The sequence below is a fragment of the Chelon labrosus genome (assembly GCF_963514085.1).
Source record: "Chelon labrosus genome assembly, chromosome: 14".
Lineage (NCBI taxonomy): Eukaryota > Metazoa > Chordata > Actinopteri > Mugiliformes > Mugilidae > Chelon > Chelon labrosus.
Genome location: NC_140347.1, coordinates 25,191,806 through 25,208,393, shown reverse-complemented (window position 1 = coordinate 25,208,393; position 16,588 = coordinate 25,191,806). Strand labels below are relative to the sequence as shown.

At 42.4% G+C, this 16,588-nt stretch overlaps 2 protein-coding genes across 2 annotated transcripts in view; one reads left to right on the top strand and one right to left on the bottom strand.

The window, feature by feature from the left end:
- LOC311499456 (MAM domain-containing glycosylphosphatidylinositol anchor protein 2) overlaps positions 1–16,588 on the top strand; it is a 177,125-nt gene that overhangs the window by 31,793 nt on the left and 128,744 nt on the right. The gene's annotated exons all lie outside the window — the stretch shown is intronic.
- On the bottom strand, positions 5,677–9,898 carry LOC311499903 (low choriolytic enzyme-like). The gene is made up of 8 exons (XM_084561042.1): positions 9,804–9,898; positions 9,698–9,710; positions 9,530–9,592; positions 9,290–9,436; positions 9,049–9,166; positions 6,269–6,447; positions 6,098–6,179; positions 5,677–6,007 (listed from the first exon to the last, which is right to left on the bottom strand). Exons 1-8 carry the CDS (start codon positions 9,873–9,875, stop codon positions 5,875–5,877), a joined length of 807 nt encoding a protein of 268 aa, XP_084417168.1. The 5' UTR covers positions 9,876–9,898; the 3' UTR covers positions 5,677–5,874.

Here is a 16,588-nt window from a genome sequence, read left to right as displayed (position 1 = left end):
GTCACTCCCACTTTCTCCCCAGTCTCATTGTTCCCCTCTCTATTTGTCTTGTCTTATCACCCCCATCCTTTTTCTTCCTTGACCCTTGTTTCTGATTCTCCACACGTTGCTTGCTCTCCCTTTATCTTAACCCCTCCATCTCCTCCCTTCCTCTGCACTGGTCTCATCAGGCAGACACAAGAGAGTAATGCACAAACACCATGCCTCACATCACCAATGAGTACCTTGTTATCGTCTTGTCCCCACAGCCGCTTTCTGTCTGGCTTCGTCTCAGCTTGGATTCCGTCACTAATGGGACCGCATCATTTCCGACAGCTGCAATTCCTCAGCGTTGACAAACAGAGATGTGGTGCAGCTCTGCAAACAGCTCAAAGGGATTGTAGACTAATGCCTCAGTCTGATTTACACATTAACAAAAGCCTTTTTTGAGACATTTTTGCTTGACGCATGCCTCGGCCACATGACCTGTGCATACTGTATAATATATATATAGCTCTCACCTGCATATATTTTCCCTTTCAGAATTTTAAATCTTCATATCACCTCGTTTCACTTCTGAAAGGTGCTTTTTTGTTTAGTGCCAGCCACATTCTCTGTGTCAGACAACACGATGCATTAAATATTTATCAGATTTGAGAACGCAGTGACAACAGGCAGTAACTTGTCAGCGTGCTATTCTGGGTGCAGGTGCCTTAGAAGTTTTTATATGGCTCCTCAGGCTCCTCAGATCTGCAGAAAAGTCGCTAAGTGAAACTTCATGAAAGCCTCGACAAAAGCACATGTTCAAGTTTTCCTGCCTTCGATCTCCCAGCCCGCTAATCGCTTCCACCGGGTCCTTGCGGGCAACAACAAAGACTCCTAGAATTTGTATGCCAATCTGTTATTCCTTTTGATTGTGTTCTTAACTAAATTTACTTGTTTTTGTGAGCGCTGCTTTCATCTCTCTCAAAGGGGGCGCTTAACAGCTGACTTACTTGCGACCCTGGTCAGGCTTTGAAAGCAGATGCTCTGCACGGATTTCAAAAGCCAACGAACTGCCCAATCAAGCCATGTCTCTGTTGTTTCTTAAATTTCTTAAAGTTTACTCTTGGACTATTTATTTATGTTGAAGAAAAATCGAATATATGCTGTTTACTCATCTTATTGCACAGTTTGTATTGAAGGAGTTCATATGAAGTGAACAATAGTCAATTGTAGTACAGAAGTAATACAATTTTAAAAGTTTCTGGATGCTGCAGCTCCTTTTTACCATATCTACCATGTAGACATCCCTCTGTAATGCAGTTTTAGACTTTACTGTTAGAGTGTGAGGTTTACTGCTCAAAAATGAATTCTTAAATTCCGCTAAATCTATTGTGAGTCTGCAGAGTGAACATTTTGTTGGCTTCTAATTGCTCTTCTGACCTCCAACTAGTGGGCCTCTGCAAAATGACTTCCTATGTTACTGTTGCTAGGTTAGACAGACAGTAGCAATGCAGCAGAACCATAGAAAAACCTTGAAAACCCTGTAATAATAATAGTGTCTGGAGGAAAAGTGAAGATGAGACCGCCAATGTTAGCAACCAAACTAATGTTGGTAGACAATGCAAAGATTACTAGTCTTTTCTCCTCTGTACCTGTACTTACTTGTCAACTGCACATTTTCATGTTTTTTGAAAAATCACATCATATTTTTCTATGGGAATGGACCCCCTTTCAGAAATGATCTTCGCTTATTTGGTAATTGTCTGATAAATACAACCACAACTGAGAAGACGTTGCAATTACTGACAGATACTGTATTCCCAATCACCATCGCCAAGAAACAAGTACAACAATTGTTTATCACTGTTGACCTTTTTTATTTCTCTTATTCCTCAAAGAAATGTTCCGTGAGCACTGGAAGTCCACAGAGGCTGTACCTACTGTATGTTCTGCTGGTACCAACTCCACCATTTGCCATAAAGGTGGTGTGAGTCACCTCTGAGGATTGCCCGTACTTTCCTCTTCACATGAGACTCACAAAGCAGCTTCATGTTGTGTTGTTGTTGTTGACCCTGCAACCTCGCTAGACTGCCAGTCTTATTGTTGGACGTGGCTGGCTGACAACGGGCTGGTTAGCTGTTCGATCCCCAGTACACAGATAACCACATGCCCAAGTGTCCTTGAGCAACACACTGAATACAGAGTTGCTCCTGGTGCCATGCACTGGTGCGTGCTTGTGTGAACGAATGGGTAGATGTGCCATTGTGACTGTAAAGTACTTTGACTGCCAATAGATAGCCCTCCATATAGGAAAGCAAAAATTCTATAAAAGTGAAAAAATATGTATCATGTCTGTTTGATCAGATTAAACTTTGGGTCACGATCCCTGGGAGGGCTGTATGTTTTAAAGGCAAATTGTTGCTGCTGGAAGTGAATTTTGCCCCTCATCTCATTGATCGGAGCTGCTCCAGGAATGCATCTGTTCATGGTTAGTATGAATAAAAGAAGACGTTCTCTGATCAGGCATAACATTATGACTACTGACGGGAGAAGTAAATAACATTGACCATCTTGTGACAATCCAATGTTCTACTCGGAAACTTTTGGACCTGGCATTAATGTGGATGTCACTTAGACATGTAGCACCCACCTAGACCAGACCAGACACCCCCACCCCATAGCAATGACACTCCTTGATGGCAGCAGGCATCCCCAGCAGGATGCAGCCTGACACAGACACACACACAAAAACGCTTTAGGAACAACTAAAAAAACATGAAGAACAACACAAGGTGTTGACCTGGCCTCCAAATTCGCTAGACCCAAACTGATCAAGTATCTGTGGGATGATCCACAGAGGCCCCTCCCCTCAAAGGCCCCCACTAACAACATTCTGTTGCCAGACACCACAGGACACCCTCAGAAGGCCCATGTCCATTCTCTGATGAGTCACAACTGTTTTGGAGGCACAAGGGAGACCTACACAATATTAGGAAGGTGGTCATAATGTAATGCCTGATCATATATAGAGAAACTGTAATCTCTTTCAACATCCATTAGGACATCTGAGTGTAGATTTTGAACAGATTTTTTATAAATGCGAACCCTTCTCTAAAACTAACCAAGGTCAAAAGCCTGCTCTGTTCAGGGAGAGCTAGTCTGGACTGACTGGGACGGTTGCACCAGTCGCAACGAACATTTTAATTTCCTACTGGTGGGCATTAGGGCGCTCATGCAGTGAACTGAGGAGAGCTGTGTGCTGAAGCTTATCGTGTTTGAAGAGAGGCAGGTACACTGATCTGTGTTAATAACGTGCTGGTAAGAGGCGTTCAAGCGGCCAGCGGTTACGGCCTGCCAGCGTATTACCAGTGACATCACAGATCACAGTGCATTTGGCTCCGCTCGGCCTGCTCTCATTAGAGCAGACATCCTGCAGGAGACGCTGCTGGTCATATACGCACTGCCCTTTTAAAGCACGGTCAAAGAGCACCCGTAAGAGCCCGCTGTCAAACAACAGCCAGTAATACAAAATGTTAGGTAATGCAGATCGGGCCTCCGTTTCTTCTGACTGCGTTTGGCTCCAGGAAGAGCAAAACCAAGAGAGGCACATGTGCGAACAATCAAAGGAAAGATCAAATATTCCCTTCGATTTATGTCAGCCTCGCAGTTCAGAGGGATCACTCTCATTAGATTGCAGTTTCACTGAAGTAATTTTTAGCTGCAGTGTGTTCCTGTGGTGGCCTGTTTGTACTTCAGTCATGGGATCATCCGTAATCTTATTTTAATCAGGCTTTGCAGAAATACTTTAATTTATAGGCGGCCGGAAAAAATAAATTCTCTTGGAGCTCCTTGGAGCATGAACAGAGCCAGAGCGTTAAATATTTCAATAAACAAGGAGATGTTAAATATTTCATGGGCAGAACGATTGATATGAACTGAAACTACTTTATAAAACATTAAAGGCTCTGTGTCCATCTGAACTATTCAGATTTGCTGGTTTTCTCAAAGAGCTGCTGGTGCCATGGCCTCTTTAGCTGCATTTAAGCCAGAACACTGGAGAAATACATGCGACGCTGTCACAATTGTTAGTGCATTCATACATCATGAGAGGAGAGAAATTTGCTTAATAGGAATGTATTCTCTCTCCCAGGCATTCTCCTCCCTTATCTCACCCCGAAACTCCCTCGCTGCTCCGTTCTCACCCAACACTTCTCTCTTTCACTGGGCCGAATACAGAAGAATAGCACTACATAGGATTTCAAAGAGGGAGGGGGAGAAAAAACATCCAAGAGCGTGGGATGTGGCCAAGTGTGGAAGAAAAAAAATAAAATAAAAAATGAAACTGATGAATTTTCTCTGCAGGGTTAGGGAGTGGAAGGAAGAGGGGTTTTTATCTCGTGTCCTACCACGTCTATGCCTTTCCGCAGAGACTCATCCCTGCAAAGTTTGGCTCGCTGAGTATACTGCAGTACTGATTCACTCAGATAAAACACGGTACTCTTCACAAGTGTGCAAATCCCAAACTTAATTACTGAACCAAAATGGAAATGAACTAAATTATGAAGATATTGCCACATATTTGCCCCTCAGTCTTTCTTGTATCTAATTAAATTCATTTCTTTGTTTTTTTGCCAATATTTCCCAACTTTATTTTCGAAGAGGAAATCTAGTAATTATGTATATATAGTAAAAAAGTTTTAACAGAATTTTGCTGCATACGTAGATGTAGAACACAAGTTCTTAACAAATGAAGATACATGATCTGGGTCTTGGTGGCAATGGGCTAGGCTTCCTAGCAATGCATTCTGCCTCCTCACTCGAGATGTGTAATCTCTCCAGTGAATTTTGGGTCTACCCCGGGGTCTCCTCTCAGTTGGCTCTGCCTGATAAACCTCAAAGGGGAGTTGCCCAGGAGGAATCTTCACAAGATGCGCAAACAACCTTAACTGGACCCTTTTGAAGTGAAAGAGCAGCAGCTCTACACAAGTTCCCTCCGGATGTCCGTGCTCCTTGACACATCTCTAAGGCTGAGCCCAGTCACCCTACGGTAGAACTCATTTCGGCAACTTTTATCTGTAATGCCGTTCTTTCGGTCACTGCCCAAAGTTCATGACCAGAGGTGACGGTTGGAATGTAGATCGACTGCTTAAAAAAAGCTCAGCTCCTCCTTCACCGCAGTGGTTAGAAACAGTGCCTGCATTACTGCGTCAAACTGTCTGCTCATCCTTGTTTTATTTGACCGTTTCTTGAGGCAACGAGGATTGTTTTGGTCAAACAGCCCAGAGAGTCTTTGTTGGCACCATCCAAGATATCCAGACTTATGAGCTTTAATATTGGCACACATCCCATAATGCAACAACCTTGGGCTTTTCTCTTTTGTAGATCTTCCTGTCTGGTGAATAATAGACACGGAGAGATTGTGAAACTGTGGTCCAATGTTTAAAACATCAACTTGGCCTAAAGGTGATGGCAATGTTTGACCATCTTGTGACAATTCAGTGATCTGCTGGAAGACTTTTGGACCTGGCATTCATGTGGATGTTACTTAGACATGTACCACCCACCTAGACCAGACCAGGCACCCCCACCCCATAGCAATGACACTCCTTGATGGCAGCAGCCATCCCCAGCAGGATGCAGCCTGACACAGACACACACACAAACTCACTCACTCTGCACACAAATGTGAGTAAAGTACTCTGATCCGTATTCAGCTGATACCGATATTCGGCCAATTAATCGATCAACCGCCAGTTTGAAAGGCAGGCTTAATTTTCTAGTTTCTAATTGACTTTCATCAATGTATTTACTGTAACTGACAAAATACTGTGGAAGGTTTGAGGAAATCTTATTGTTTTATTACTATGCAGACACTTTAATTTGACATACAGCAGAGATCTTTCATCCATTTTAGTTCCAGCACTTGTGGAGCCTGTTGATCCTGAGAATGTCGATGTCAGACAGCTTCTCCCTCTGGCCAATGGTAGCAGAGGGATCGAGGATGGGAGTTATGGTCTCCGATCGAAACTTTCCAAAGGCAGTCCTACAGTTTTGGACAGTTGTAATGAAACAGTTCACCGTTAAGCACTTAGATTCACTTTTGATTCAGCCTAATGTTTTTGGTTAACCTTACCTTCCATAGTGCATTATAGAAGAGTAGTCATAGGGAGTGTTGAGATAATCAGATTCTTTCTTTTCGAAATTGTGCATATAATCTGGTGATAGAGAAGGACCAATAAATAACAGCTCAACAGAAACCTCAATGTGAGTCGATCAGTTACTGATGGCTGTGCGAGGTTCTTACATGAGCTGATGTTGTCCCAGTTGATTCTGATGTATTGGTCGCGGTCGTGCCGAGTGTGCTCGTGGTAGAAACCCAGCGCGTGCAGCAGCTCGTGCTGGATGATGCCGTGACGGATGCAGCCGTACCTCTGCAGTGACACCACCTGCTTGTCTCCAATACGGCCCATTAAAGAGGAACAGCTAAGTGGGGGAAACGGAGGGAAGTAATTGAAATGCAACATGCAACCTGACGTCTGCTTAATAAGCTGATGTAATTTCAGCCTGTGTGTACATGGGTAAATAATTAGCTTTCTGATAATGTTTGGAGAGGGCTTTTTTTTTCTTTTCTTTTGACTGTTAGCATATCTGAGAGCACAGAGGCGACTGCAAAAGAAGCTCAGAGCTAAACTTTGCTGCTGTTTTGTTTCGCTCCTCCATTTGAACGCTGTTGATCATCAGAGGCAGAGGATAGATAAATGTTGGGGTAGCTTTTTGTACAGCTGAGGGGAAGATGCCTGGATTTAAAAAGCACTTTCTTTCTTTCTTTCTTTCTTTTGTTAAATACACTAACGATGCTGTGAGATGCATTTTGCGGCCGTGAAAGGCCAACTCTCTTACCTAAGATCAAAATCGTAGTGCGTACATATGCAGATAATGATTCCCAACAACCACGTCGTCATTCTGTGTTTGCTTCTTTGTAATTATTTTGCGTCTCTTTGTTGTTGTTGTTGTTGTTTGGCTTTGTAGTTCCTCATCCGTTAGTAGGTTTCTCAGCATCTCTGTGTGGATTTGGTGTCTCTTTGTGGTTGCTTTGTGTCTCTTTGTAGTCATTTTGTACCCACATTGCTCTGCGCAGTTATTCTATTCAACACTGGAGCACGCTGCTCGGAATATTTCAAGGAACCCAATGAGAGTCAGAGATGCAGGGCTGCTCTGCTCTCAAATGGATTTAAATAGCTTTACTAACGGTAGCGCATTAAGAAGTAGTGTCACTGTAGCCTCAGTATGCTGTGAATCCGTTATAAATCATCACTTTGGATTTGGATTGCAGATGCTCTGTGTTTAAAGATATATTAAAATCCTCTTCAAATCAAGGCCCTCCTAGAAATCACTTCTATATGCAGCTTATTTAGCGGTATGTTTTCTGTAATGATGACATCAAGGTATTCTGAAATATGTTCATAATTAGCATTTGCCTTAATGCTTGCAGACCATGTGTTTTGATTATTGCAAAATATACTGTACATTCATCTGGTACATGTGTTGTTGTCATGGTTCTGGGTTTTGTTTCGTTCTTAGGTTGTGTTTTCCTGTTTTATTTAGCACTTCTTGCCTCCAGCTTTTTTTTAAATTTAGTTTTATCTCCTGCCCTTGTGACTGCGGCCTTTTCTTAATATGCATTCTTGTCTGTTCTCGTGTTTTTGTGTATGCATCTGACCAAGTAATAGACTGGCAACCTGTCCAGGGTGTACCCCGCCCAATGACAGCTGGGATATCCTCCAGCTCCCTAGCAACCCTGCACAGGGCAAGCGGTTACAGAAAATGAATGAATGAATGAATCTGACTATGTATGGGCCAAATGCTGGGATATGTTCTTGCCGTGTCCGTATTTATTTATCGAGGTGTGGACTTGGGACAGCCAGGTATCCCATAATGCGTTTTGTGGGCATCATCAAATTACCGAATGACCATCCTGACTCTGTACTTCACAGTCCAACTTGTTAACTCAGAACTAAGTACGGAAGTGCAAAGTTGAAAAAGTTGCATTCTTGATACGGGTAAACAACCTGTTTGTTTTCACCTGTGTCTTCATACCCTCTCCCTCCTCGTGTATTTAGTCTGTTTGCTCCTCCCTCATTTGTCTCACCTGTGTCTCCTCGTCCCACGAGCCCTTTGTGTATTTATAGTCTTGTCTCTCGCTTTGTCTTTTGTAGTTGGTCTGTTGCTGCCCTGCACGTTTGTGCACTCGTTTGCCCTCCTTTTACCCTTGTGTCGTTCCGCTGCTCCTCCAGCCCTCCTCTCCTAGTGTCTCTTTGTTCAGCGTGCGTGTTGCCTGGGCTTTTTTCTGGTTGCCCTTTTCTTATGTTGGATTATTTTTGTTGGACTCTGGGTGGACCTAACCTCCTTTGACACTGCAGTGCCTTTTGTTTTCAGCTCCAGTAAGTCTATTAAATTCACCTTTGTTCCTCGTCCTGTATCGCTCCCCGCGAGTTCCCTGCAGGTAAAATGCTGTACCTCTCAGTGTCGCTTGGGCCCTACTTTTTGGTAAAAAACACTTTTAGTGAGTGTGGGAACACAGATAATGTTTGCGAGTTTAAGTAAAACCATGATATTTCAGTAATTTGAGAAACAAAAAGAAACGCTCCCATTGAGTAAATGCAGGGACAGACTTCAAGCAGTTTAGAAATGAGTTGAACTTTAAATAGTGTTTAAAATTAGAGCTAGACAGACAATTAAATTGCAAAAAGTTTGAAAACTCTACAGTTTCAACTGCTTTTTGAATGGCAATGTTAATTATAAGGCTGGTTTAGATTTGCTGCTTTTCTTTGCCTTATATGATGGGTTTTGGGTATGGGCTTTTTTTTAAAGACTGAGATATTATGTGTTAAAGAAATTAAGATGATTTTTGTAGCCATATTTAGTTAAAACTATAATATGTCCATTAGTTTAACAAAAGTGCTTATGTTGCTAAATTTAACTGCATGCGGGGTAATGGATAAAAACATTTTTCCTCTTCGCTGATGCATTTATCTTGAGTGTCCTACCGCCTTTTCAGTACAGTAGCGCTTTTTCCGAACTTACCCACTTCTCGGTTCAATGCTCAGGTACGCCCTCTGAGTTCTACGTGGAATGAAGCGAATGCAGGTTTTGGGTTCAAAGTCCTTCATGGCGCCTAAAATGGTCTGCCTCTCAGTGTCGTCTGCAGCAGTGGACAAAAACACGTGATTAGTAACATTTCAGATGGTGAAAGAGACATGTCAACTAACGTGCAGTAGTTTATAGTGTATTACATAAACACACAAAAAAAAAAAAAAAAAAATACCATATTTGTCACTCAGACGGAAAGGGATCTCCACGTTCCCGTTAGCAGACTTCGGCCACACACAGCTGTACCGTTGACTCAAGCACTTCATGGCATTCCTGGTTCTTGGAAATATCATGTCTCCTTCGTACAGAAAATCTGCGGATCCTATTAAAATATCAAAGCATGACATTTAATACAAGTGTTGAAGACAAAAACAAAAAAAAGAAAAATATTATGTCCTTCTGTGTCCATACTCACCATTGTTCATTTTGAGGATAGTTGTAGTTATGTCCTCCGTGGAAGACTCGGCCGCTGGGATCTCTAATGAATGGGAGGAAAGCAGGACACATACATCTGTGTTCACAATGACAAGCAGTCTGGTTCTTCTCTGCGGTTACATTGATTAACCAATGATTGGTCACTTACCGTTTTCAGCATCCTGTAAAAACAAAATAGGAAAGAAAATAAGCCATTTTATGTTTTCATTTTCGGACACTATTTTGTACTCTATATTTAGTGATTTATTTCTTACCTCGCCATCATGAGCGGTACAGAGTCCCACAGGCAGCAGGAGAAGAAGAGAAACTATTGTCTTCAGGTCCATTTTTGCTGGAAGGTGCCAATCCTTAAAATGTCACTCCACAGACTGATGGCCAGTCAGGGACCGACTTATATACAGCCTGTCAAGGTGTGTTTGTGTACAGAGATTAATGATGGGGGCTCAATAGGCTCTGGTTTAGACACACAGAAGATGGGAGTGCCCTGCCCACCCCAGCCCCCTGTTTCTACACGGGGATTGTCTCATTCTGGGGGGGGGGGGGGGGGGGGATTACCGTGACCGCAGGCTGCTGTCGGCTCGCTTAGCATCAGGTTTCAGATGGCATTTTAACCAGCGGGGTGTCAACTCGTGAGATCAGAGCCTGTCCCAAAGCCTTATCCCAAAAATAACAAGTACAACGGTTGAAACACAAAAGGCCGGGTTCCTGTTGACTTTTTGCAGCAAGTGACTACAAGTAATAGTTTTAAAACTTCTTTCAAAACCAAACTTACGGTTTAATGGCGTTTAATGAATGAGATCTCATTAAACAGCAGCGTTTTTAATAATAAATGGTCTTAAACTTGAGGATTTGCTACTTTTCTTTGCCACAAATGATGGTACACTGAATATTGTTGGGTCTTGGACTGTCAGTTGAACAAAATTATTTTTTTTGTATTTGTTTTTTTGAGAAAATAATCACCATAAAAATCAATAGTATAAATACAATGCAGTCCTATTTTAATGAACATTTAAGAAGGTTTTGAAAAGTAAAATGGCAGAAAACGACATTATTTGAGCCGAGGGAGAGAATAAGAGAAACACTGATTGACTTCCTTTGCAGTCGCTTGACTCCTGTCAGAACATATTTATTTGTTGGCTCAATTTCATCTGTATTCCCCTGAAAACATTCCCATTCACCTTATATCATAGTCAAGTTCTGGGATTAATTGCATGCATTTTCAAAAAAGGCAAACTGCTTTAATTTTGAAGTTAAAAAAAATTATATATATCAAGATTATTAGTGATTCCAGTTTGCTGCCGAGGGAGCAGCTCCAACGCTCTGAACATTAACTTTGGGTTCTAAGCTGCTGTGGTGCGATTGCTGTGTTTTTCTTCCAGCCAGTAAACCATATTTAATGTTGCCAAAGAGCGGCTTATTTCACATTTGGTGACGGAACGAACTTGCTTTTTTTGATCCGAGCACTTATAAGTTTGATCACTTCTGCAACTGCGGTGCTACAAATGCCATTAGTGCGTCTCTTACCAAAACACATGCTTCCTATTAATCCTATTAAACGGCCACTGTGGACTTTACAGCCCTGTAGATACCACAGAGAGCCGGGTGTGACCTATTGTTGTGTTAAAACGAGTTGTTTTAAAATAATAACGGCTCAATTAGTCACCGGCCATAAATTTCTTGTCATTACTGAGGTTCTGCTGCTGCGTCAGCGATGATCTCAGCGGTAAAGATCGGGCCCTGGCCACCAGACTGTGATGAACCGAAAGCCTCAAAATCCCGAAATAGACTGTTTAGACTGATGAGCTTTCAGATTTATTGGATGTCCCGCTAATAAATCGTCAGGGGCCAGGTGGATTGTTTACGGGAAAAGAGGGATGCTGTCTGGCTTCACAGCGCCATAAACTGTTTTAGGATCTGATTCCACATGTCAAGGCCGGCAGCTTCGGCGGGAGATTCCATCACAGCAACCTTTATACGGCGCTGTCTTCCGCTGTACATCACAATAATGTGGCATTTATTACGGGGAACAAAAATTGCGCCGTGTGTGTGTGTATGTTAGAGAGAAATAGATTACAGGTGCTGCATGTGTGAACTCTATTTACTGCATGTTCAATAAAAACCTATGTATTTGCAAATTGTACAACATTTGGCATGTCTATATATATATGTATACACACATGCATGAATTGTCTGCTCTTTCTCAGTGAGCACACTGTGGTTTTAGGGGCTTGCTCACAGATGGTTTCAAACCAGTGACCTCTCTGACAGTCCACAGCACAACCACTAGTCCATAGCTCCCCCCACGTCTGTCTGTTCCTCTCCAATTGGGGTGATCCGCGTGGGTGCACAGGTAATCCAATTTGTGTTTTAGAGTCACAGCACAGCACGAGTAATGCTCAATGATGTATGACCCATCCATTCGGGTTGAGCTTTTTTTCCTAATGCCTTTCCAACTGCAGGGAGGAGTAGATCTTATTCAATTGGATGTGCTACAGACACAAAAAAGTTTTCTTTTCATTATTTTACCTGCACTTTAAGTGGCCAAAAAAAAAAAAAAAAAAACTTCAGAAAATCTTGAGAGTAAAGTTATTGTGAGAGTACTCAACCCTGATCTCTCCTACCGTGTTTCAAAGTCAGCATGGGTCTGCCTTTAGATTGTTCTTCGTGTCTGTAATTTAACACCGGCCTTGTGTATGCAGCAAAGCAAACATTGTCAGGTAGAGGTGGATGGATAAATGTTTATACAAATAGTGCAGCGAATCCCTCATCTCAACCTGTGACTGTCACCAGGCTGCCGTCCTGCTGACTGGCTTAATAAAAAGGTTTCATGGGTGGGTAGCCAAACATGCACTGCAGAACTGTGTTGCCATATGTTACCCTCAGAGCAGCATTTAGCAGGGTTTATGTGAATGGATGACTTTATTTTATATATTGTTTGAAACTGTGTCACCTATACTGACCATTAAAATACAACTCAAAACGATGTAGGCCCTGTAGCATGTTGTTGTTAATATAGAGGAATAACATTTCACTATATAATGAAGGAAACATAGTGTGACATTGACACGAGTAGGGGTAAAGTCATTTACTGTACAGAAAGAAGTTTTGAAGCTCAGTGTGGTGCCGCCGGCTGCCGCCATCTTGGCACTGCCTGACACCTTTTATCTGAAGCCCAATGGGAAAAACAGAGGCGAAAAAGTGAAACATGAGTCGGGTTGAGGCGGGCGGGTGATGCCAAGGCGAACAGCTCGTAACCTGTGAGGCTAGCCACCTGTCATTTAAAATGGACATGTTCATATTTGTGCGTAACTTTAAGTCTTGTCGGAATGTAAACGGGCACACCGCTTGCACAGTTGATGGAATTAGCTATAAGAGGCCCAAACGGTTCTTGATACCAGGCTGTAAACATATTTATTTCTGCTCTAAAGTTGGATGTTTTAACGTGGAGATCGACGGTGATTGACTCTCGTTTGGGGCCGTCCTCAAAATTTGATGCACAGCAGTTTCTGGCGCTTCGGCTTCAACATGGTGCTTGGCTACATGTATATGTACTCAAATGGAGGTGAAGCTATTACATGACGGATGACAGTTAAGAGAATGAATCCCAAAGAGAATGTGTTCTGATGATCAATGAAACGTTTTAGTCGTTTTTCTACATCTCTCATTGTAAAAGCAGAATACCGTTTGGGGCTTTTGGTCAAATAAAACAAGACGTTTGAAGACATAACTTTGAATACTGCAGTGAGTACTTTTTCGATATTCTCTTTTTATAGACACGGGTAATAACCACAGATGCCGAACTGTATAATAGACTTCACCAGCACTGAGAGGCAGATCTGTGTCGTAGGAAGGAGTGCAGCAGATGGGAACTTTTGGCACATTGTTCCCGAACACCAAACAACAGTGATGGCATACACCTTATTAGCCCCTCACTGCGCTTGAGCACATCTCTGTCTTTTTCTCTGACACTGCGTGGGCAGCCAAGGACAACAGTCAATGAGCAATATCAATTTACGTAATGGACTATTAAACAATGTGCTTAACATTTAGAGTTGCTGCTGTTCAGCGGGAGCGTGTGCCAGGAAGTCCGCTGCCACGATAACCCATGAAATGGAACACATTAGCCTGCTCTGCCGGCTCCCCCTCACTCTCTGCTCCTTCTCCTCCTACAGTTGGTCGACTGACCCCGACGCAGATGCCCTGCTAGCTCTCCCTCCCCGCGCCTTTCACTCTGCATGTCAAAATATCAATTATCTGCTTTGTGTACCGCGTTCGTGCCGGGCGTCCCCCGTGATCCAAGTCATTATGTATCGTTACGTTCAATTCTTCAAATGAATCAGTTATTTCTACTGTTATTTTCTCGCTGGCTGGCTAATTTTGCATCTCACTCGTTTTTTTCTTTTTTACAGCATTCAGAAGTGAGAATTTTTTTTTTTTTTTCAGACAAAATCTTTGAAGGCTTTCTAAAAGTAGCTCTGTGCCTGTCTCTTCTCTCTCCCTCCCTCTTTGTTCTCCATGCCGGAGTCAATCTGAGTAGGTAAACATTGTGTTCATACTAATTGACACTCAGACAAACAGGAACAAATACATTGAATATGAACTCTGTCCTAATTGGTGTGAATTACCAGACTTGTAAGAGCCACGGGAGTAGTAAATTAAATCAGCATACAACTCTGTAGTAATGCAATTGATTAAGTCGCCACGCAGTTGCACAGTCCGTTCGCGGAATAATTGTGTTTGATGGATGAAGTGTCAAGTGTTTTATGAGGCTCATATGAAAGTTATATTCGGAAAGATCTTTATGAAACAGAGGTGGAGGTAAAAGGACATGGGTGTAGCAAGAGCCCATTCAAGGAGTTAGTATTTGACCTCGTTTTCTAGCGAACGTTAAATAAAATTAATAGAACACGGTCAGCTACTGGTTTTCTAATCTTCCTGTGATTGTGGGCTTTTGTCCAGAGAACCTCGCTCTCGCACATCACTGTCTTTAATAGTACCAGTTGGATGTGCCTTGCTCAGGGGCACATCAAAACTGATTACCAGCGAGGGAAGAGTGTGACTCATTCGCTGCACCCACCCACGTTTTCCCAGCTCGCCCAGAACTGATGATGTTAGAGAAGTAGTTGCGAGCCCGTTTCCCTTCCTTCAGGCTACAGAACGCTGGTATAAGCCCTTTCTGTTAACACTTCAGTGTAGATAATGGGATCATCTTGAACTTTTGGAACATTCATAAAATAATCTGAAATTTAACATTTGCACTCGCCTCAACCTCAGTTTAAAGACACATGTCTCGCACACAACGCTTAGTTTTTGGATTTTCTTATACAGAATACTGCAGACTTGTAGCAGGGAAAATGTCATATTACAATGTATCATGATCATTTACATAGTCAATATATAACCGGGGCGAACGATTTCAACAGTTGAGGTCAAACATGAGTCAAACTTCGGTTCAATAGATTTAGGTTCCTCACTTGAGACACATTGAGAATATCAGGAGCTTTATTTTCTTATGCAAGAATGAGAACTTAAAGCGAGCTGCTCACTTCCGAATTCATGATTACATCTTAAATTGCAACCATTGCAGTTTGCTAATTGCATTGTTATCAAACTGCAGTGATTCATACCGATCAGGCATAACATTATGACCACTGACAGGAGAAGTGAATACCATTGACCATCTTATGACAATACAGTGTTCTTTTGGGAAACTTTTGGACCTGGTATTCATGTGGACATTACTTAGACATGTACCACCTACCTAGACCAGACCAGGCACCCCCACCACATAGCAATGGCAGTCCTTGATGGCAGCAGCCAAAAACAGTTGAGGAACAACTAAAAACAGCACATTCGTACTTGGCACAAGGTGTTGACCTGGCCTCCAAATTCACTAGATCCCAAACTGATCAAGTATCTGTGGGATGATCCACAGAGGCCCCTCCCCCTCAACCCACAGGACACAAAGGCCCCCACTAACACTTAAGTTTGTATTTTTTGTGTGCACATCCGAAACAGAGATTAAAGATGAGCACAGAAAAACTATAATAAAGGATTCATCATTTTATTCCTCAAATCCAGGATAACATAAGGATAGCAGTATAATGAACCATGGGCCATATTATGGACCAGAAGAACCAGTCAGCTCAGTGATAAATTCACACTAGAATATAAAATGTGCAATCTAGAGTATATACATCTGGATATAAGACTGCAAAATTAAATACATAAAAACGAAATCCATTTGTTTACCTCAGTCACACCCTTGCACTTTAAAGTGGTCAGTCTCAGTGTGAATGCCTCATTGTGTCAAATGACAGCGCACGAGTCAAATCTCTTAAGCCTGGTTTTTATGAGGATGTTTTTTTAAACAGCTTTGGCAAAGTTTAAAGCTTGCAAGCCTGCAATGTTGACCAAAGAGGTGTAGGTGGGTAAACACGGGGGCAGTATGACGAACCCTTTGAATAAAACATCTGCTCTGTTCTTGTAATATCTCCTACAACAATGCCCTCGTGTGATTTAATGGAGAGGGTCTACTCACGGGTTATTATTACTTAGTGAAATTACAGTCATACTGTGTCTCCTCCTCCTCCTCCTCCTCCTTTTAAATGCCCCCAGTCAGTGCATATGAGCTAACTTGCTTAAGTGTTTCCCCCCAATGTAGAAAATCCCCTAATGAAGCTTTAGGCGCTGCTATTTTTCATCTCTATGAGTTTGCTGAGTTGTATTTAGCATTGCGTGGAATAGGCACACTTCAGTTAACAAGACTCAGTGGAAAAACCCTAATTTATTAAAAGTCAAAAAACTCTCTGGACCAAATTAATTTGCAGAAGACTGTGACAGTTTCGTGAGTTTCGCGGTGCCACGCTGCGTGCCTGTTCGGCTGCTTTTGATTTTAGCTGAAGTGCTGCAGTGTAGCTGACTTGAAGTAAAGAGGCATTTCCCGGGTCTCTGCTGCTGATATTGGAAGACCTGTAGCCCACATTTCCAAGAGCATAGCTCAGTGAGAGATCTCTAAAACCCATTTCCTGCCTGGCTT